Here is a 17,462-nt window from a genome sequence, read left to right as displayed (position 1 = left end):
GCCTCAGGCACTGCTAGAGCCATGGCACAGCATCATCTCAGGCATTGTCACAGATGTGGTGGCATCGCCTCAGCACTGCCACGGCCATAGGGAACATCACCTCAGCACAGCCATGGCCACGGCGAGCATCATCTCAGACCCCATAGGGAGCATCATCTCGGGCATTACCACAGATGTGGTGGCACCAACTCAGCACAGCCATGGCACGGCATTACCCCAGACACGCTCCCCCTGTGCCCTGCCCCGCCCCCAGCCGTCCCCCCGCATGGTCAGCAGGGATCGCTGCCCCAGCCCCGCGCTCCCCCCTGACTAGAAGCGGCCTGTTTTCTGTCCCTTATCGCTCTCCGTCGAAAGCCGGCGCTCGGCGGGCCGGAAGCGGGAGGCGCGCGTCGCTCCGTGACCCCTCCCCGCCGCAGGGGGGCGCTCAGGTAACCGGCCAAGATGGCGGCGGCCGAGGCGGAGCGGCCGTGCCTGACGGACCTGCCGGGAGAGCTGCTGGAGCTCATCCTGTGCTGCGACGTGCTGGGCGCCGCCGACATCGGGCGGGTGGCGTGCACCTGCCGCCGGCTGAGGGAAACCTGCCAGCCCCGCGGCAAGGTGTGGCGGGAGCGCTTCCGCCTCAGGTGGGCAGCGCGGGGCGGGGGGCGCCGGGCGGGCCGTGACGGCTGGACGGGCTGGGTGTGCGGCCTGCGGCCAGCGAGGGACAACCGGCGGGGGTCCGTGATGGAACTCCGGGCTGCTTTGCTGCTTCGGGGCTCGGTTCGCCCCGCAGGCCGCTGTGGGATGTTAAGTGTTTAATCTAGATGGTTCGTGTCAAGGGGCTGTGAGAGGAAAGCGGCGGCGGGGTGTGTGATAAGACAGGGGGAGTGGTGATAAGACGAGGGGAGTAGCTTCAGGCTGAAAGAGGGGAGTTTTAGGTTGAGCATAAAGCAGGAGTGCTTTACAATATGAGTGCTGGGGCTCTGTGAGGCTGCCTGCACAGGTGGGTGTCCTATTCCTGCTGATGGCCAGTCACCTGAGCAGCTGTGGGTGTCCCTGTTACAGTGCTGGAGGCCTTTAAAAGTCCCTTCGGACTCATTAGATCCGCTGTTCCCCCCCATTCCTGAAGCAGACCTGAACGTTTTTGTACAAAGGTTCAGATCCACCAGCTGGAATGGAGTGTGGAGGTGATCAGCACGTGCTGCTGCCCTTGGATAGCAGACTCATCATTGGATGGCTGTGAAGAGGAAAGTGACCTCGGGGTGTTGGTTGATGCTCAGCTGAAGAAGAGCCAGCAGTGTGCCCAGGTGGCCATGAGGGCAAGCACCACCCTGGCCTGCATTAGAAATAGTGTGGCCAGCAGGAGCAGGGAGGTGATCATCCCTCTGTGCTCAGCACTGGTGAGGCTGCACCTCGAGTGCTGTGTTCAGTTTTAGGCCCTTCAATACAGGAAAGGCACTGAGGCTCTGGAATGCCCAGAGAAGGGCAACGAAACTGGTGAGGGGTCTGGAGGTCTGGAGCACAAATGTTATGAGGAGTGGCTGAGGGAGCTGGGATTGTTCAGTGTGGAGAAAAGGAGGCTCAGGGGAGACCTCACTGCACTGTACAACTTCCTGAGGGCTGTGATGAGGAGGAGTTTGGCCTCTTCTCCCAGGCGACAAACAGGACTCAAGGAGATGGCTGCAAGTTGTACCAGAGGAGGTTTAGACACAAGGAAGACACAAGGACACAAGGAAGAACTTTTTCTCTCAGAGAGTGGTCAGGTGCTGGAATGGCTGCACAGGGAGGTGGTGGAGTCGCCGTTCCTGGCAGTGCTCAAGAAGCGCCTGGATGAGGAGCTATGAGATGTGGTTTAGTGCTTGTGGTAGTGATGGTGATGGGAGGACAGTTGGGCTAGATGACCTTGCAGGTCCTTTCCAACCTTATGATTCTATGACCTGCTGGCAGTTGTTGGCACATTAGCCTTGCTGTCCCAGCTGGCTTCCATCTCGCATGATTACATTTTATCTTCCTAAAACCGTTGATGTAATTTCAAACACCCAAATCCCTTCTTTTCCTTTTGTCATTGTTATTTCAGTGATAGATGACCAGCTAGGGATCCATCAGGAGAAAGGTTACGGCATAATGTGGGGCTGTTTGGTTAGTCTTTGACTTTGTGTAGCTGCAGTGCAGTGTGGTTTTATGATTAACTGGTAGTAACAGACCTGCTGTGTGTGGATGAACACATCAGTGCCTTCTGGTCCACTGCTAAAAGTTGTTTTACGGGAGTAGTGATGTAAAAAACAAACTGTACATAAACAGGTGGGAGCATTTGAGTCCTGAGTTAAGCTTCTGCAGTCTTCTTTTAGAGGGAAAAATGTAGGGTTGTTTTTATTGTGTGTTTGTTTTTAATGTGTGTGTATATGGACTGATTTCTTCTGTTAACGTTGAAGTGCAAAGTCATCCAGCTGGCATTATTTGACTTCAGAGCTCTCTGCTCCCCTCCAGTAGATGCTGCCACCAGCAAGGGTAATAGAAGGAGCTTGATTTTTGTACATCCTTTTAATTAGGTCCACAAGGGTAGGAGGGAGAATGGAGGACAGTGAGTTTTTGCTGTTAGGTGACAGGTTAGCTTTAATGTGATGCATTTTTAGAATGGCAAGCTTTCTTTTATTATAAAACTCAGCATCTATTTTGCTGATGTGATACTTGTATTTATATTGGAAAGCTCCAGAGGGAATTGCAGAAGTGTTTAGCACATTTAAATATCCAAATACCTGGGTTATGATCATTTTTAAGATTTCCTGTTAACATTTGCTGTTCGTAGGCTGCAGGAGAGCTTACTTTTAAAATGTCCATCAGTATTCAGTTGAAATCCTTTGTGTTTATGCTTTGATGCTTGAATCGATCACTGGATTAATTTGTACAATTACATTTAAGGCTGCATTATCTCTTGGCAGTATCTTAGCTCCTCAAGTCTTGTGATTACAATAAGCAGCTTTTTACAGTCCTGGGAGCTATCAGTGATGCTGAAACACCAACAGCCCATTTACTTCTGTCTTGCTGTACAGGTGGCCATCGCTACTGAAGTACTACAGCCACACAGACAGTGTCAGCTGGCTTGAAGAATACAAAGCACGGCACAATGCTGGCCTAGAAGCCCAGAGAATTGTAGCTTCCTTCTCCAAAAGGTTCTTCTCAGAGCATGTAAGTCACGTGGAATAGCCCAGCTCCTTGGGAGCACTTTCTGGCCCTCTGTCTTTCCTCTATCTCCTTTTCTTCTCTGCTGTTGGAAAATTCTGACTGCCTCACCTGAAGTAAGAATGCCAGGCCAGCAGCCAAAATGAGAGAGGTGGTCCAAAATCCAAAGGTGCAGATTGCAGGAGTCCAAAACACGCCCTGCAGGTTGTGTGCTCTGCAGTTGCTGAGTCTCACTGTGGCTTGAAAAGCTCTTTGCACATTGCTGCATGTTCAGAGCCCTGGGAACTCAGCGACTTCTGAAGGACTGATAGCTGCCCCCTGCGTGCCACAGCCTGTGTGTTTATCTCCCTGCAAGGATTTGTTCTCCTGGGAGTTGTCAGGAGTTATTTGAAAGCGGGTCAAATGCACATGAGGTTCAGTGAGTTGAAAGCATGTTGTTTGAGTTCCTGGCCTAACCGTGACACCAGGACGCCTTTCTGTCTTGTGTCAAAAGTAGAAATTTAGTCTCTCAGAGGGATTTATCTGCATGCAGACCAATGGTTGTTCCATTGTCTATTGGCTGCTTGGGTTTTGTCTAGCTGTACAATTTGGGTGAACCTGGAATTCTGTGATGTAGCCATAACTAAGGCTGATCTTAAAAGCTCCTGCTGGAGCCAGTCAGTGGCCACTCCTCACAAGCTGTTTTGTAAATGCTTTGTGTCCCAGTACAGAGTTCCCCCACAATAAAGGACACTCACATTGCAATCCTCTATCTGATTTTATGCAAACGCTGGCACTTGGGTTTTCACCCCGAGAGAAAGGCCGGGGTGCATGTAGGGTATCAGGAGGTGCATGTGTCCAAACTGTTTGTTTTGATCTGCTTCACTGTAGTTGCAGCAGCCTGACATTCTACAGTGGAGAAATGTGTGTCCGGGCATTACCTGAGTGCAGGGGCTCCTGGCTTCCTGCAGCTTCAGTCATGTATGCAAAAGCTGTTGGGGCTGTTATTCAGCAGTAACCAAACGTTTAAAAACTGGGGCTACCTTCTAGAGAGGGCTTCCTTCCTGACACAGAACTGCAGGGAGGAGACTTTCCACTAAGTTCTGCTAGATCCAGTGGAGTGCCCACTAAGATATGTGTAATAGGAATTGCATTTCCCTTTTTATTTTCCCAGGAAAAAGTTGATTCAAACTTAAAATTGCTTTTAGCTTGGGCCCAGTCTGCATAGGACTGCATCTGGTGTGCTTGGGCTGGTCCATACAGCTCTGCAGGAGCCCTGAATGCTGGAACAGTTAGCTCAGCTTGCTCTAGGGTGCTCCTTAATTTATCAGTGGATCTTCATAATGAATCAGTGGAGTGGAGGCCATGAGCAGCCAGCTCTCTGAGCTGAATATTCCCTAGGTCTTAAATGATGTTTAAAAAAATCAAACAAAATTGGTTTTGAAACGTTCTATGAAATAACATCCTTTGGGAAAGAATCTCCTGTGCTCTGCATAATTCAGCACCTCATTTTACAGGTTCCCTGTGATGGATTCAGTGACATTGAGACTCTTGGGTGCCCAAGTCACTTCTTTGAGGATGAGCTGATGTGTATCCTTAACATGGAAGGCAGGTAAGGAAGAGCAGGAGGGTTTAGGAGTGCAGGGCTTTTCTCCTTTCACTGGCTGAAGAACGGCGCCGTGGTGAAGGCCTGATGTCAGCTTCTGCCCTTCTGTAAACTGGCATCCCCAGACTTGCTGGGGCTGGGAGTTTTGCTTTGCAGTTAGTTTCAGAATGCATTTCATGTTCCCAGGAGGAAACCACATAAACCATTCCGCAAGGAGATCCTCTGGCTTTTGTTGCTTGCTGGCTTCTCTGCACATTCATACATTCCACAGACCTTCTTTTCTGCACTGGTTTTGTTCTGAGGAGTTCTCATCCCCACCTTCCTTTTTTTGTTACGTTTTTGTTTCAACTCGGGTCAGTTTGCTGCCCCGAATGGCAGGCTGGCCCCAGAGCACAGCAGGGAGCAGAGATGTGCAGTGTGCATTGCCACTGTGAAGCCCTGCATCAGAAAATCACAACTTTTTTGTGTTTTTAACCTTTTCTTGTTGCCTTTCTTAGCTGTAGTAACTACGTACAATTTTTAGCCCCGAATAAACAGCTGAGCTTAATTGAGCTGCTGCAGAATTTGCTGTTCTCTAAATTATTTAGACAGGTGAAATGAAACTTGTAGTTCATTTCTGCCTGGGTGTTCTCATTACGGTGATCAGCACTGAGCAAGATGAATAAGTTGCTGGTTTACTTGAAGGTTTTTCTGCTGGGAGCATACAAAGCATGCTGGTTTTGCTGTGATACAAAGCAGCAATAGATTTGCCTTAATGGGCTCTAATAGCCTTGATTAAAGGGGCTGTTAGTGGAGCTTGGAAAAAACAAAACCAGCACCACAATCATCTCATTTTTTTTTTTTGCTTTTTCACATCCATTTTATTACCTTCTCTATTTGAACTGGGACTAAACATCTCTCATCTGACAACTGGTTAAAAAGCTTTTGAGCTTTTGCACGGGCCAAATGCTTCTCTGTAAAGCAGAGTTGATGCTAATTACACCCTGATTAAGCTGTGGTTGTTGCCATTCAGGAGCATTAGGCTAAATCATTTCTCTGGAAGATAGCCCAGTAAAACAGTTGTCCCTTTTGAGCATCCCAATTTATTGGAAGAGGGTGAAATGTTGGGAGGTTTGATTGTCCTGTTCAGCCGGATGGCTGAGACTGATTTGACCTGCAATCTGAAGAGAGAAAACAGGTGGGGAAGGAGTTACTTTGCTAAAGGAGGAGGCTGGACTTGTTTTATAAACATGGCAGGGGTGCAGCCTGGGAGTCAGCTGAACCCTCCCTGGTTTCCTGGGGAGAAGGCAGGGCTGTGTGCCATTGCTGACTGGTGTAGAAGTGCTTGGAAGCCCTGGGTGGCACATCACTGAAGGCCAGCCGTTGCTTTGCTGTGTGTGGTTTGGATGCCTCCAAGTTGGCCTGTCTTGCTTCAGGTGACCTCTGCAAACCTTACCAGGATAACAGGCAGCTCTGTCTCTGCTTCTGGGTCACTCTGCCTTCACTTGCTAATTTCAAAAGTGATTTTACTATGAAAGCTGTAAGGTTTTGGGCACTGTGATCTCCAGGCCAGCTGCTGATCCCTTCCAGCCTTTTCCAACTACCAGGGATGTTTTCTGTGGCAATTACTTTTCTCAATACTACTGCACGTACCTTCCTGTTCCTCATCAGTGTTTCTTGTTGGTGAGAGGATATTTTAACGTTGCATTCTGGAAGGATTTAGAATCAGAGGATAATGTTTTATGCACTGTATCTTCTCAAAATGCCATCCCAGTGCCTGGGTGAAACTGGGAGATGATAATAGGGGCAATGTGTTGTAAGTTGTGTTTCTTCTACTGATGAATTTCTACCTCTTTGGAGGCTGGCATCATCAGTCTTGTTTAAAAGATGGGTGTGTAAAATTTAGATTTGCCCTCATTAGAAAAGTTAAATCAGATGCTGGTGCACAAAGCGCCTGTTCAGGGCAATACAACTTTTTGTATTTGAATGTGCAGGAAAGGTCTCACCTGGAAGTACTATGCAAAGAAAATTCTATACTTCCTACGGCAGCAAAACATATTAAAGAATCTGAAGGAGTATCTGCAGCGCCCTGCTGAGCAGCAGTCGTTCCTGGAGGGTAAGTCCTTGCCACCAGTCCCATGCAGAGCACTGAACAGCTTCCCATCGCTGTTGTTTTGCTGGGAGAGAGGCTTCTCTGCTTATATTTCACTTAGAGACAAATCAGAATTAAGATTGGGTTTTTGAGGTGTGGGTGGAAGTGTGGTGGCGCGGTGGGAAGCTCGTGCACACTGATGAGGAAAGGGAAGGAAAGGCTGCGCTGCAGCTCGAACCTTCCTTGGTTTGTTGGCTTATGCTCTGCCTTAAGCTTTCTGTGGAGAAAACCATCTTTGGAAGGAGGTGAAACGTGTCTCTGTCTGAAGAAGAGGCCCTTGCTCTTCATGTCACCTCAGAACATCACAGCAGAGTTGCTGTAGCACCAAACGTGGTTCTTGGTGGTGCTGGAACAGCTTGAGGGAGGGACTGTGCCAGGGCAAGAAGGAGAAGCCAAAGATGGCCTTTTTTGGAAGGTAGTTAACTGTGAGTTAATCATGAGAGCCATGAATACAAGTGCTTGTCTGCCATGCAGGTGCAGTTACAGTGCTGACAAATAGACTTCTGGGAAGCTTTACCTGGTCAGAATGGGAAGCACTACGGAGAGAAGATGTTAAGATTCTGCAGCTTGAATACAAGCCTGTTGTGGAGGTGCTAGTGAAGCACTATGAAGCTGAAGGAGGCGTGATCAGTACAAAATCCTTGCACTTAAATACGGTTGATTCCAAAAGTTGAGCAATTTGGAGCTTTGGGAAGAGTGTTCTTGATTGATAAGATGACCAGGAGAAGATTCTGCAAAGGGCTGTTCTTTTTTTTTGGCAGAAGTTTGACAGAAGAGTGTTGGGCAGCAGACAAATGAAAATCTCGTCAGTTGTAGTGGATTTCTGACATGAAGATGGAAAGCGGGCGTGGGAAGATGAATGTAGCAGAGAGGGATCAATGAGCAAGAATGATGACAAGTGAGGATGTGGCTGGAAGAAATCAGAACTGATGTAGAGTGAAGCTGGGGCTGTGTGGGGCTCAGAGTGAGGAGCATTATGAGCTGGGAGGGTGCCAGCGAGACAGGAGTTGGCTGGTTGAGCAAGGCTGGTCCATCAGCTACCTGCTCTGTGTGCAAATGAATGCTTTTCCTTTCAGGATGGCAGGTTGAGGTCTGCTGACTTTAATGGTGTTTATCACTGTCAGCTCTGTTCTTTGCCTTTTGTGATGAATCCCATATACAAACCTGAGCTTGAAGAAGAAAGCTGTTGTGTCCTGCTGCAATTGCTTGCTGTATGCCATAGGCCTGGAACTTTGAGTAGCTCAAACCAAGCCAAGAGAAAACTCAAGTTCTGTTTCTTATATAGTTTGTTTTTTCCAGGTGCTGTTTTGATTGACCAGTATTGCAATCCACTGTCAGACATCTGCTTAAAGGGCGTCCAGGCGCAGGTGGACGAGATCACAGACAAAGTGCGCAAAGCGCTCCGGGCCAAAAACCCAAGGCACCCCAGCGTGGCTTCCAAGGCAGGTACTGTACAGAAATGTTTGCCTGCAGAGCCTTTCCTCAGCTCTCTATAGGCAGGTGAGGTGAAACAGCTGTTGAACTATTGCAGCTTCAAGTGTTGCCATTCCTCACCTTGCTGAAGCGTTCTGACATTTGCTTCAACCTCTGTCGAGGCAACAGCTGTTTGTTCAACCCCAGAAACTCGGTTAGCCCAGGGTTGGCTGTCCTTGTGAGGCTGTTTAGGCAAAAAGGATTGGTTAATTAGAGGCAGGATTGCTTTTCCCCATGGAAGTCCCTGAAGTCTTGTGTAGTCGAGTCGCGTGCAGCTCAGCCATGGCACAGGGCGTCAGCCTTCTTTCTCTGCACGTCTGAGAAGGTCAGCAGCAATAAAAGAGGTTTGTGCCCACGGTCAGGCAGAATGCTCCTCCTTTCATAAGGAGTTTTATAAGCATTAGTCTAATCTGTCTTTCAAAGAGAGAATGAGGGGTCTGTCTCTCTGTATACCTCCAGTCTCTTGGCTACTTGAATCTGCATCTTGTGTTCCCAGTACATACAAGAATTTTGGTGTGAAGTTCAGTACGTAAAAGTGAAGTACATTTGTGTTCTTATTGCTCTGTGTGCTTTTAGGAGAGATCCTGATTCCAGAAGTGGAGCTTCAGCGGCAGGTACTTGATGCTATGAACTGTGTCCTATACGAGCAGTTAAAATACAAAGGAAATGAACTGGATTACTATAACTCCCTGAATTCATACATTCATCAGGTATGTCTTAGGTAAAAACTAGAGGACTGCAGGGCTGGATGGGCTCTCTGTGGTGTTTGATTTGTCCAAGTGTAACCAGACGAGCAATTCTCTGGAGTTATTTGCTGTAAGATGGATATGTCATGTTCTGGTGCTTATTCTGCCAAGTTGGTGTGAAATCAAGCCTTGGTGTTCGTTTTGTTTTTCTTCATACCCCTTGCATTTTTGTCCCTCAGGTTTTGATCCGCAGAACAGGAATTCCTATCAGTTTGTCTGTGCTGTATTTAACAATTGCCAGGCAGCTGGGAGTCAAACTTGAGCCAGTCAACTTCCCTAGTCACTTTCTGCTGCGATGGTGTCAAGGAAAAGAAGGGTAAGTAATCTGCTGGGCTTCAGAGTTTTATCCTCAGTTATAAATGCCAGGAGTTTGCAGTTACAGACCTACACCAGAATGCTCAGGTGTTTTCCATCCTAATTACAAGCTGTAAGGAAGTAAAGATGAGCTCTAAAGAAGCTTTCTCAGATCTCAGCTCTGCCCATACTGAATAGCAGCATTACTTGTGTGTGACACAACGGTAGCCACGAAGTAATGATTCTCTTAACAAGGTTACAGAAAGCTGAGAAGAAGGAAGAAGGTGCTGATTTCACATAACCCTTGATGCAGAACAGCTTCTAGAGGCCATTGCTGCTTAATTCTCGATTCTCTGGGTCATTGCAGCACACACCAACCAGGTCATGGTCAATTTTCAGAACTCTGTATTTTCTGCAGGACGTTGGCAGTCCAGCTCAGAGCAGTGGTTTTGTGTGCATACATACACCCCCCCTTTTGGCACTAGGCTTAGCTGCCACCTTGTGCTTTCTGCCACACGTTGCAGTGCAGCATCATGCCGTAGTCTGGCAGTCAGTACAGCAAATCTGAACATATCTGAAGGAAGCAGCTGATGCGACGGAGTGAAAATGACCTCCTAGTTTCTGTGTCTTTTCCCATGTATGTTTAGCTGAAGAGGAAACTAGGAAGAGAAGGCAGCAGGTAATCTCTCTTTAGGAGGGAGCTGGGGTGTAAATGCCACTCGGAGCTTTAATGAAAGTGCTGTCAGGAGAACAGAAAGAGGAAATCCTGCTTTACCGTGAGACCCATCTTAACGTCCTGGTGTCTTGCTAGAAGCACAGATATCTTTGACTACACCTACATTGATGCCTTTGGGAAGGGGAAGCAGCTGACGGTGAAGGAGTGCGAGTACCTCATAGGGCACCACGTGACAGAGGAGTTCTACGGGGTGGTGACTTCAAAGGAGGTCCTGCAGCGTATGGTGGGAAATCTCCTCAACCTGGGCAAGCGGTGAGTTGTCGTGGGGCCTGGGGGAGGGGGAGCCACGCTGTGCTGCCTGTGCTGTGCTTGTGTGTCCCTGTGCTGCTGTGAGAGCTTTACGTGGCATCGCTCGCAGCGGGCGGCCTTGAAAGCTCTGGGTCACATTGCAGCCCCTGGAGGCTTTTAATCATCCATAGCAGCGTGGCGTGGAAGCAGGAATATTCAGTGAGGCCGTTCTCACTGGAGGGAATGGAGAGATTTTGTTTTCTCCTGTGTGTAAAGCAGACGGGAGCTGTTCTCTGTAGAGCAGACCTTCGTTTTGACCACGTATGTGTCACCCAAGGGCTTCGTGAGCAGTTACAAAGGGACTGTCTGAGCATGCAGAAACCTGGTTTTATGTTCACGTGTCCTTGGTGATCGCTTCCCCAAACAGCATTGGGCAGAAATCGCAGAGGAGAGGGGTGTAATTTAGCAAGGGGAACAAAAGGAAGTTTCCAAAGGTAACGACTTGGAGAATGAATTCCCTGAGCGGGGTTATTTGGCCAAGCAGGTAAAAGGGGAGGGTAAAGGCCAACTTCCAGCTGTGTAGCTTTTCTTCTGAGCAGGCTGTTGGATGGATGTGTGCCAGCCCGGAGTCACTTGCTGAGTGAGCACACCGACCTGTAGTGTCATTTTTGGTGACTATCCCTGTAAACCAGAGCACGAGGGGTAGGAATTGAAGAGCTAGCCTTACAATTGAGTTTCTTTTTTGCTGGCAGAGAAAGCACTGATCAGTCTTATCAACTCTTGAGAGACTCGTTGGATCTGTACCTGGCCATGTATCCGGACAATGTGCAGCATCTAATGCTCCAGGCTAGGTTATACTTCCACCTGGGAATCTGGCCAGAAAAGGTACCTCGCCACTCGGTCGTGTGTTTTCTGGTAGGCTAAGCATAATTAACAGCAGTCCATTGATTTTTTTGGTTTTTTTTTTTTTAGACTACATCAGCTTGCATTACAGTCTGCTACAAGTTGTTTCTGTAATAAACACAACTGAACCAGTTATCACATTTCAGAGAATCAATTCCTGCTACGTGAAGCAGGGAAGGAGGATGATTCTTGTTTGCCCTGGGGGAGAATTGTATGCAGCCTCAGGTCTGAGTCGTAGATGATGATTAAATGCCAGAGTCTGATGGTTTGTCCTAGCACCAATACTTTGGACTTGGAGCTGTGAGTTACTGAAGAGTTGTGCTTGGTGTGCCTCCTTTGTGGTGGTGGTGCTGGAACTTTTGCAGGACTCGTATAAAAGGAGCAATTACTTTGTCAGGAAACGTGCAGGAAATTATCTTTTACAAACAACCAGCCCTGTTCTCTGAAACCTTACTTACACCATCAGTGACTTGTAAAGAAGCAACGTGGAGAGGATCCCAAGGACAGGAATTTTAATACCATCTTCAGCCCCGAGGGATCCTGTGGTTGGGAGACAGGTGGCACAGCAGTGTTCCTTCTGGTGCCTCACTGCAGCTAGGAGGACTTCCTTAAGCAAAACTGCCTGTGCTGCCTTAGTGAATATCACCTGCTTGGGCAGTGCCTGTGCTGTGTGTGAACGTCAGGTGTGAGGAGGAGGTAGAAGTATTGCTGGGCAGCTGAGCAGGAGGCACAGTTCTCACCTCCACATTAACTGAGCCATACGATTGCTGAAGAGAGAAGGCGCCTTCCTTTTGAGGAACACATTGTGCTAAGCTGGCTGTTCCTACCTTATGGCAACAAGTTTTAGGGTTCCCACAGGAAAAGCAGCCCTGACAGAGAAGCTGTGCACAGGGGGCTGCCTGAGCTGAGAAGGCAAGCACGCAGTGCAGGTAGATCATCTCCTTTCCAGCACTCAGCTGCGTGTCTGTGGTGTTTAAGGAGTTGCACCCTGCTGCCCTTAGGACAGACAGCAACCCCCAGATGCTGACTTTTACCTGCAACCTCCCTGCACCACGTTGCCAGATGGAATGACAGCATCCAGCTGTTGTTTTCCTGTGGTGTCCTCGTGGATCCCATCCTTCCAGGCTATCATACAGGACTGTAGTTAGCAGAGAACCCCGGAGCTCTGACAGAGCAGGACGTACCAGATTTCATAGAGGTCTGTCAGGTTTTGTAAGAAGTGATACCAAATCTTCCAAGTCAAGCAGAGCTGCCTGGAATGTTGTCTGAAATTTGCCCAGAGATGCTGTGGGTGCCCCATCTCTGGAGGCATTCACAGCCAGGCTGATGGGGCCCCGAGCAGCCTGGTGGTGCTGCTGGCAGCCCTGCCCACGGGGCTGCAGCTGGATGGTCTTTAAGGCCCCCTCCAACCTGAGCTGTTTTGTGAGAAACAAAAGTGTTGAGAATCTGTGGCAGCTGCAGTCACCACGCTGAGCCTTTCCCTGTCTGTGAGGTTTTTCCATTTGCACATCATTCTTCAGGCAGTGAGATGCCAGCCAGCAATTTCAGGTGGCTGAGAAGCCCCAGTGCTGTTTGTTCTCATACCTGAGGCCTCGTCTGTTTTCCTGAATAAACTTTTTCCCCCCCCACCATTCATGCTAAGTAGCCAGAGCTGGAAATGTTGGCCGACAAGCCTTGATCACTTTGCCAGGGGTGTCAGATTTTGGGGTTGATGTTGGGACTGACGTATCTGCCTTTTTCCAACCTATTTAGACAACGTTTTTAAGATCGAGATGCAGGAAGGCAGAGCACAGCTTGCATTGCCTGTCTCTAGCAAAGCTGGTGCAGCTGTTGTGCCCTGGTGCTGCGATAGCGTGCCAGTAGGCTGCTATGTTGGATTTACTTTGGGAACACTTGTAAAGTCAGTGCCCTTCAGTCATAGTGAGCCAAGCAGATTCTCTGTCTGCTGTTCACTGTTTCATGAGTACAGCATTGCACACATTGCTGCGTTTTCCTTCTGGGATGAGGAACTGTTTAAAATCTTTGTCCTCAACTATAGCAGAAGTGATCTGGAATGGCTTCAGAGTTAGGAGGCGAGCAGCAGAACCCTCTTAGCGTGTCAGGAGCTTTGCAGCACTGCCCCGTGATTGCAGGGCGTGCTGCTGCCTTTTGTGACTTAGTTTTAAGGAGTTACTCTGCTCAACAGCGCCCTGCCTTGGAAGTAAGCATCTGTACAAGCAGAGGATCGAGCTGTTTGCAGTGGCTGCGGGCTGAGTGTGAGGAGCTTGGGGCTGTGCAGGTAGAGCACAGGTCTGCAGTCCTGTGGAGAACGTAGTGAAGCACATGTGGGGCACTGAGAGCCAGCTAAATTGAGAGAGAGAGCGTGTGTGTGACTGCCCTAGAGACCTGCTCTGAACGCTTTCATGTTTTGCTTGCTGAAGGTTCTGGACATCCTGCAGCACATCCAGGCTCTGGACCCATCGCAGCACGGGGCTGTGGGGTACCTGGTGCAGCACACCCTGGAGCACATCGAGCGTCGGAAGGAGGAGGTGGGACCTGAGGTGAAGCACCGTTCGGATGAGAAGCACAAAGAGGTCTGCTTCTCAATTGGGCTGATTATGAAACACAAGAGGTGAGCTCTGCGGGGGATTCCCTGCGCTGTAAGCACGAGTGCAGAAGTGTTTGTGCTGCCAGTAATGAGACGTGATTCTGGCAGCCCAGGAGACACCTGGAGCCGAGGGTGCCTGGCACGTGTGCCTGCGCTGCGTGTCTTCTCAGGGAAGTGGGAGCAGATCTGTCCTGTCTGCTCCTTCAGAGAGCAGCACTGCTGCTCCTGTGTGCTGGGGGAGGTTTGTGAGGTGCTGTGTGAGTCATCGTGTGGCACAGATAGCATTTCCACAGTGCAGAGCTCTTGAAGAAACATCAGTAATCAGTTAATGAGGAACTGTGGAACAGAATCGATTTCCAAAGAGATGAGATTCCTAAGACAGCTTATGAATCTTGTGCTGGGCTGTTATTACCTCTCCTCCTGCACTGCACAGAGCCTTTGTGTTCCTGCCTGTACAGCTCTGCCAGAATGACAAGCTAGCTCTGTTTCTTCAGCCATTTCTCCATCTTAGCAAGACGTCTGGAGCTCATTTTAAGAGCGTCAGCAGTGCTGGTTGTGGTACCACAGTCATATAAATGCTCTGAAAATAGTGCTGGCTTTGTTTCTGGCAGTTCAGTATGAGGACTGCCACGTCTGTGTATGTGAACAGAGGGTGGTTGTTTCCCCTCCCTGTTCCCAGTTTCCTGCTCTCCTGCTTGTTGACATCCCAGTCTCTTTCCCATCCTCATTCTTACTTGAATCTGCCTTTCCTTTGTCCTCGGCTGTTTGTTGTTCCTGGTCACTTCCCCCCTCTCAAAACACCAAGTGCACACCAGTCTTTTGCGTTGATTTTGCTCTCTTTGCTCTCACCTGCTCACAGAAACCCTCCGTCCCATTTGTGCTGCATTGGCCTTGGTGAAAAGAGTTGGCTGTGAAGTTTTCTCAGTCTTTGCCATGAATTCTCTTTCATCAGGTATGGCTACAACTGTGTGATTTATGGCTGGGACCCTGCCTGCATGATGGGACACGAATGGATCCGGAATATGAATGTGCACAGCCTCCCCCACGGCCCCCACCAGCCCTTCTACAACGTGCTGGTGGAAGATGGCTCTTGCAGATACGCTGCTCAAGGTGAGCAGGAGCCTCCTGTGCTTGCTGTTCAGAGGTGCAGAGAGAGCAAGAAGGTGCTGAAGGGAACAACTCTCAAGCAGCAGGCAGGAAGCGTGAGTTATAATTGAAATAGGAAGGAAAATGATGTTGAATTGGTGGCAGGTTTCTTGCTGTCCGTGAAACCAGTGCTGCCAGGATTGAGTGTGAATCCACTTCCTTGAAATCTCCTACTGCCATAGAAGCAAGTCCGTGTTGGACACCATTGATTTTCAACTTCTTCCTGAAGTTTGAAATTCTGTAGGCAGCTCTCAGTGAGATCACAGCCATGCTTTGAGCAGGACCTGGAAATCCAGTGGGGGCACGTGGGGCTCATCAGGGCTGGGCTGTGAGCTGCTGTACGGGAGGCTGTGTGCCCAGATCTGGGGAGCGCAGGCAGCGTGGACCCAGTGCCACCCCTGGGAGGAATGGGACTGAAGTGAGCCTTCCTTCAGAAGGTGTAGGGGGAAAAAACCCCAAACAGCTCTGTCTTCATAGGTTTAAAGTGCAGGTGTTCCTCATATGCGTTGCAGCCCTTAGAATGGTTTGGCCTCGTTAAGAGTCTTTAAAATACAGATGTTGTGTACCACTGATTCATCTTAAAACGTGCTCCTCAGCCACAATTAACCTGGTAATCACCTGCAGTGCTTCTGGAGTTGAGTCATCTCTCAGGGTTGTTTTTTTTCCCTCTAATTGTTGATAAACAAGTATAATGAGCTCTGAGTACAGCAGATTCCCGAGCACAGCACTCTGCCTGAGCTGCAGGTTGGTGCTGTTGTCTGCAGACAGGGAGGCCGGGCTTTGTCCCTGCTGAGGCTGAGGTACAGCCGCGTTGCCCTCTGTGCGTGGTGAGAGCTGCCTGCTTGCTGTCCTGCAGAGAACCTGGAGCACAACTCGGAGCCTCGGGAGATTCCTCACCCCGACATCGGCCGCTATTTCTCAGAGTTCTCTGGCACTCACTACCTGGCCAACGCCGAGCTGGAGCTGCGCTACCCGGAGGACCTGGAGCTGACGTGCAGCACGGTGCAGAAGATCTACAGCAAGGAGTGAACGCCAGCAGCGACCCGAGGACGGAAGCAGACCGGAGTGCAGCTTTACCCTCTTTGCAAGACTTGCCCAGGGGGCGAGTTTGGTGACAATCCTTTGGCTTGATGCACTGAAAACTGCATTAAACCTCGTAAGCGGTGCTATAGAATCTTTCTGTTGCCTGCCTGCCCGTTCTGGCCCGCAGGGACGCTGTGGTGAGGAGCCCAGGCTGAGGGTCTCGCAGGGCTGGTGGTGCTGAGCAGCGTGCTGTCCTTTGGAAGATCTGCCCGTGAGCTGGAGCTGTGCTTGTCCTGCCTAGAAGGCCGGCACCGTGAGATCCCTGGCGTGGAAGAACCCCGTCTTCCAGAGAAGTTGCTTGTCCTTACAGTGTTGTGGGGTTTTGTTTTGGTTGGTTTTGTTTTTTTTTTTCTTTTCTTAATCTGTGTCTCATGCAGGTGGTAGTTTTTAAAGCCTGTAACGTTCCACTCTGTCTTCTTCAGTCTGAATTTGTGGTCAGCTTCTGCTTCACCTCCATGTTCTGGTTGTTCACAGATCCGTTCCCATGCTGCCCATCCTCACAGGCCTGGAGCAGAGCCCTGCCAGCAGCAAGGCTTCCAGGGGCGCAGCGCAGCGCCGTTGGCTGCCGCAAGCTCTCCTAATGCAGCAGAGGAGCTGCTGCTCCCTCTCCCTGTCCTCACCCTGCCTCTGAGCACTGTGCCACTGAGCAACCTCAGCCTGCCTCCCATCCCACATTGCTGTGAGCTCACAGCCATCACCGCTGCTGCCCTGTGCTCCTGTCGGTGCCCTGCAGCACAGCGGGGTGAGGACTGGGACGTGGCCAACCTCGGACACAGGCAGCCAGGCCCTGCAGCAGAGATGCTGATTCCTGCAGCTTGAGGCCCTTTGCCTGCTGTCAGAAGATGCTGGATGTGGGTGGGGGCACTTACCCTGCCCTTCTGGGCGCTGGGTGTTTAGCAGCTCCATGCACGTGAGTTTCAGCACAACCTGAAGGCCCGAACAGCATCTCTGCAGAAGGGGTTTTCCTCTGCATTCAGATATTAGCAGGATGCAGAACAGCAAAGTGTTCTCGTGCATGCAGAGCTGCACGGCTTGGTGGTTGGTGAAGCAGAGCCTGCGGGCTGCAGCCAGCGCTGCTCTCCGTGTTTGCTTTTAATCCAAGCTTTAGAGCAGAGCAATAGATGCTGCCTGCAGGTGGAGGCTCTTAAAGCACTTGGGGAATGGCCACAGGAAATCTCACACCCCCCCTCCTCTTGCCAGAGCGCTTGACCTGCTGCATGCCCTCCTGCTCACGTGTGACAAACAAACACCGAACGTCCTTTTCCCCGAGGTGCTCCGCAGCGCTGAGTGCTGGAGGCGGTGCCGAGGCCGAAGTAAAAGTGTCTTTCAACGTGTGTGTGCTGATGTCAGCTCTAAGGGGGGGGGGGAGGAGGGGGGCAAAAAATCCTATA

At 49.9% G+C, this 17,462-nt stretch overlaps 2 protein-coding genes across 3 annotated transcripts in view; both read left to right on the top strand.

Moving 5' to 3' along the window:
- The first annotated feature begins 441 nt into the window (after positions 1 to 441).
- On the top strand, positions 442 to 16,478 carry FBXO21 (F-box protein 21). The gene is made up of 12 exons (XM_042828559.1): positions 442 to 623; positions 3,030 to 3,165; positions 4,656 to 4,750; positions 6,718 to 6,839; positions 8,175 to 8,321; positions 8,925 to 9,058; positions 9,274 to 9,410; positions 10,200 to 10,376; positions 11,105 to 11,237; positions 13,676 to 13,866; positions 14,795 to 14,952; positions 15,845 to 16,478. The coding sequence occupies exons 1-12, from the start codon at positions 442 to 444 to the stop codon at positions 16,015 to 16,017; spliced, it is 1,785 nt and encodes a 594-aa protein (XP_042684493.1). The 3' UTR covers positions 16,018 to 16,478.
- A 98-nt stretch (positions 16,479 to 16,576) lies between these two features.
- TESC (tescalcin) overlaps positions 16,577 to 17,462 on the top strand; it is a 5,823-nt gene continuing 4,937 nt past the window's right edge. For both annotated transcript variants that reach the window (XM_042828561.1, XM_042828564.1), the window contains exon 1: positions 16,577 to 17,402. In XM_042828561.1, coding sequence (XP_042684495.1) covers positions 17,232 to 17,402 — 171 coding nt within the window. In that variant the 5' untranslated portion in view covers positions 16,577 to 17,231. The remainder of the gene's footprint in view (positions 17,403 to 17,462) is intronic.

The sequence above is a fragment of the Centrocercus urophasianus genome, unplaced genomic scaffold, assembly GCF_019232065.1.
Source record: "Centrocercus urophasianus isolate 14NV4802_14NV808 unplaced genomic scaffold, USGS_Curo_1.0 seq_30, whole genome shotgun sequence".
In the NCBI taxonomy this organism is placed as follows: domain Eukaryota; kingdom Metazoa; phylum Chordata; class Aves; order Galliformes; family Phasianidae; genus Centrocercus; species Centrocercus urophasianus.
Note: the sequence above shows the minus strand (reverse complement) of the source record. Positions and strands in the feature narration are given on the sequence as shown.

Excerpts from the sequence above, each read along its gene's own strand:
- FBXO21 (XM_042828559.1), top strand. The coding sequence starts at position 442 with ATGGCGGCGGCCGAGGCGGAGCGGCCGTGCCTGACGGACCTGCCGGGA. Across the intron at positions 3,166-4,655 it reads AAAGGTTCTTCTCAGAGCAT|GTTCCCTGTGATGGATTCAG; the intron begins GTAAGTCACGTG and ends CTCATTTTACAG. Across the intron at positions 8,322-8,924 it reads CAGCGTGGCTTCCAAGGCAG|GAGAGATCCTGATTCCAGAA; the intron begins GTACTGTACAGA and ends GTGTGCTTTTAG.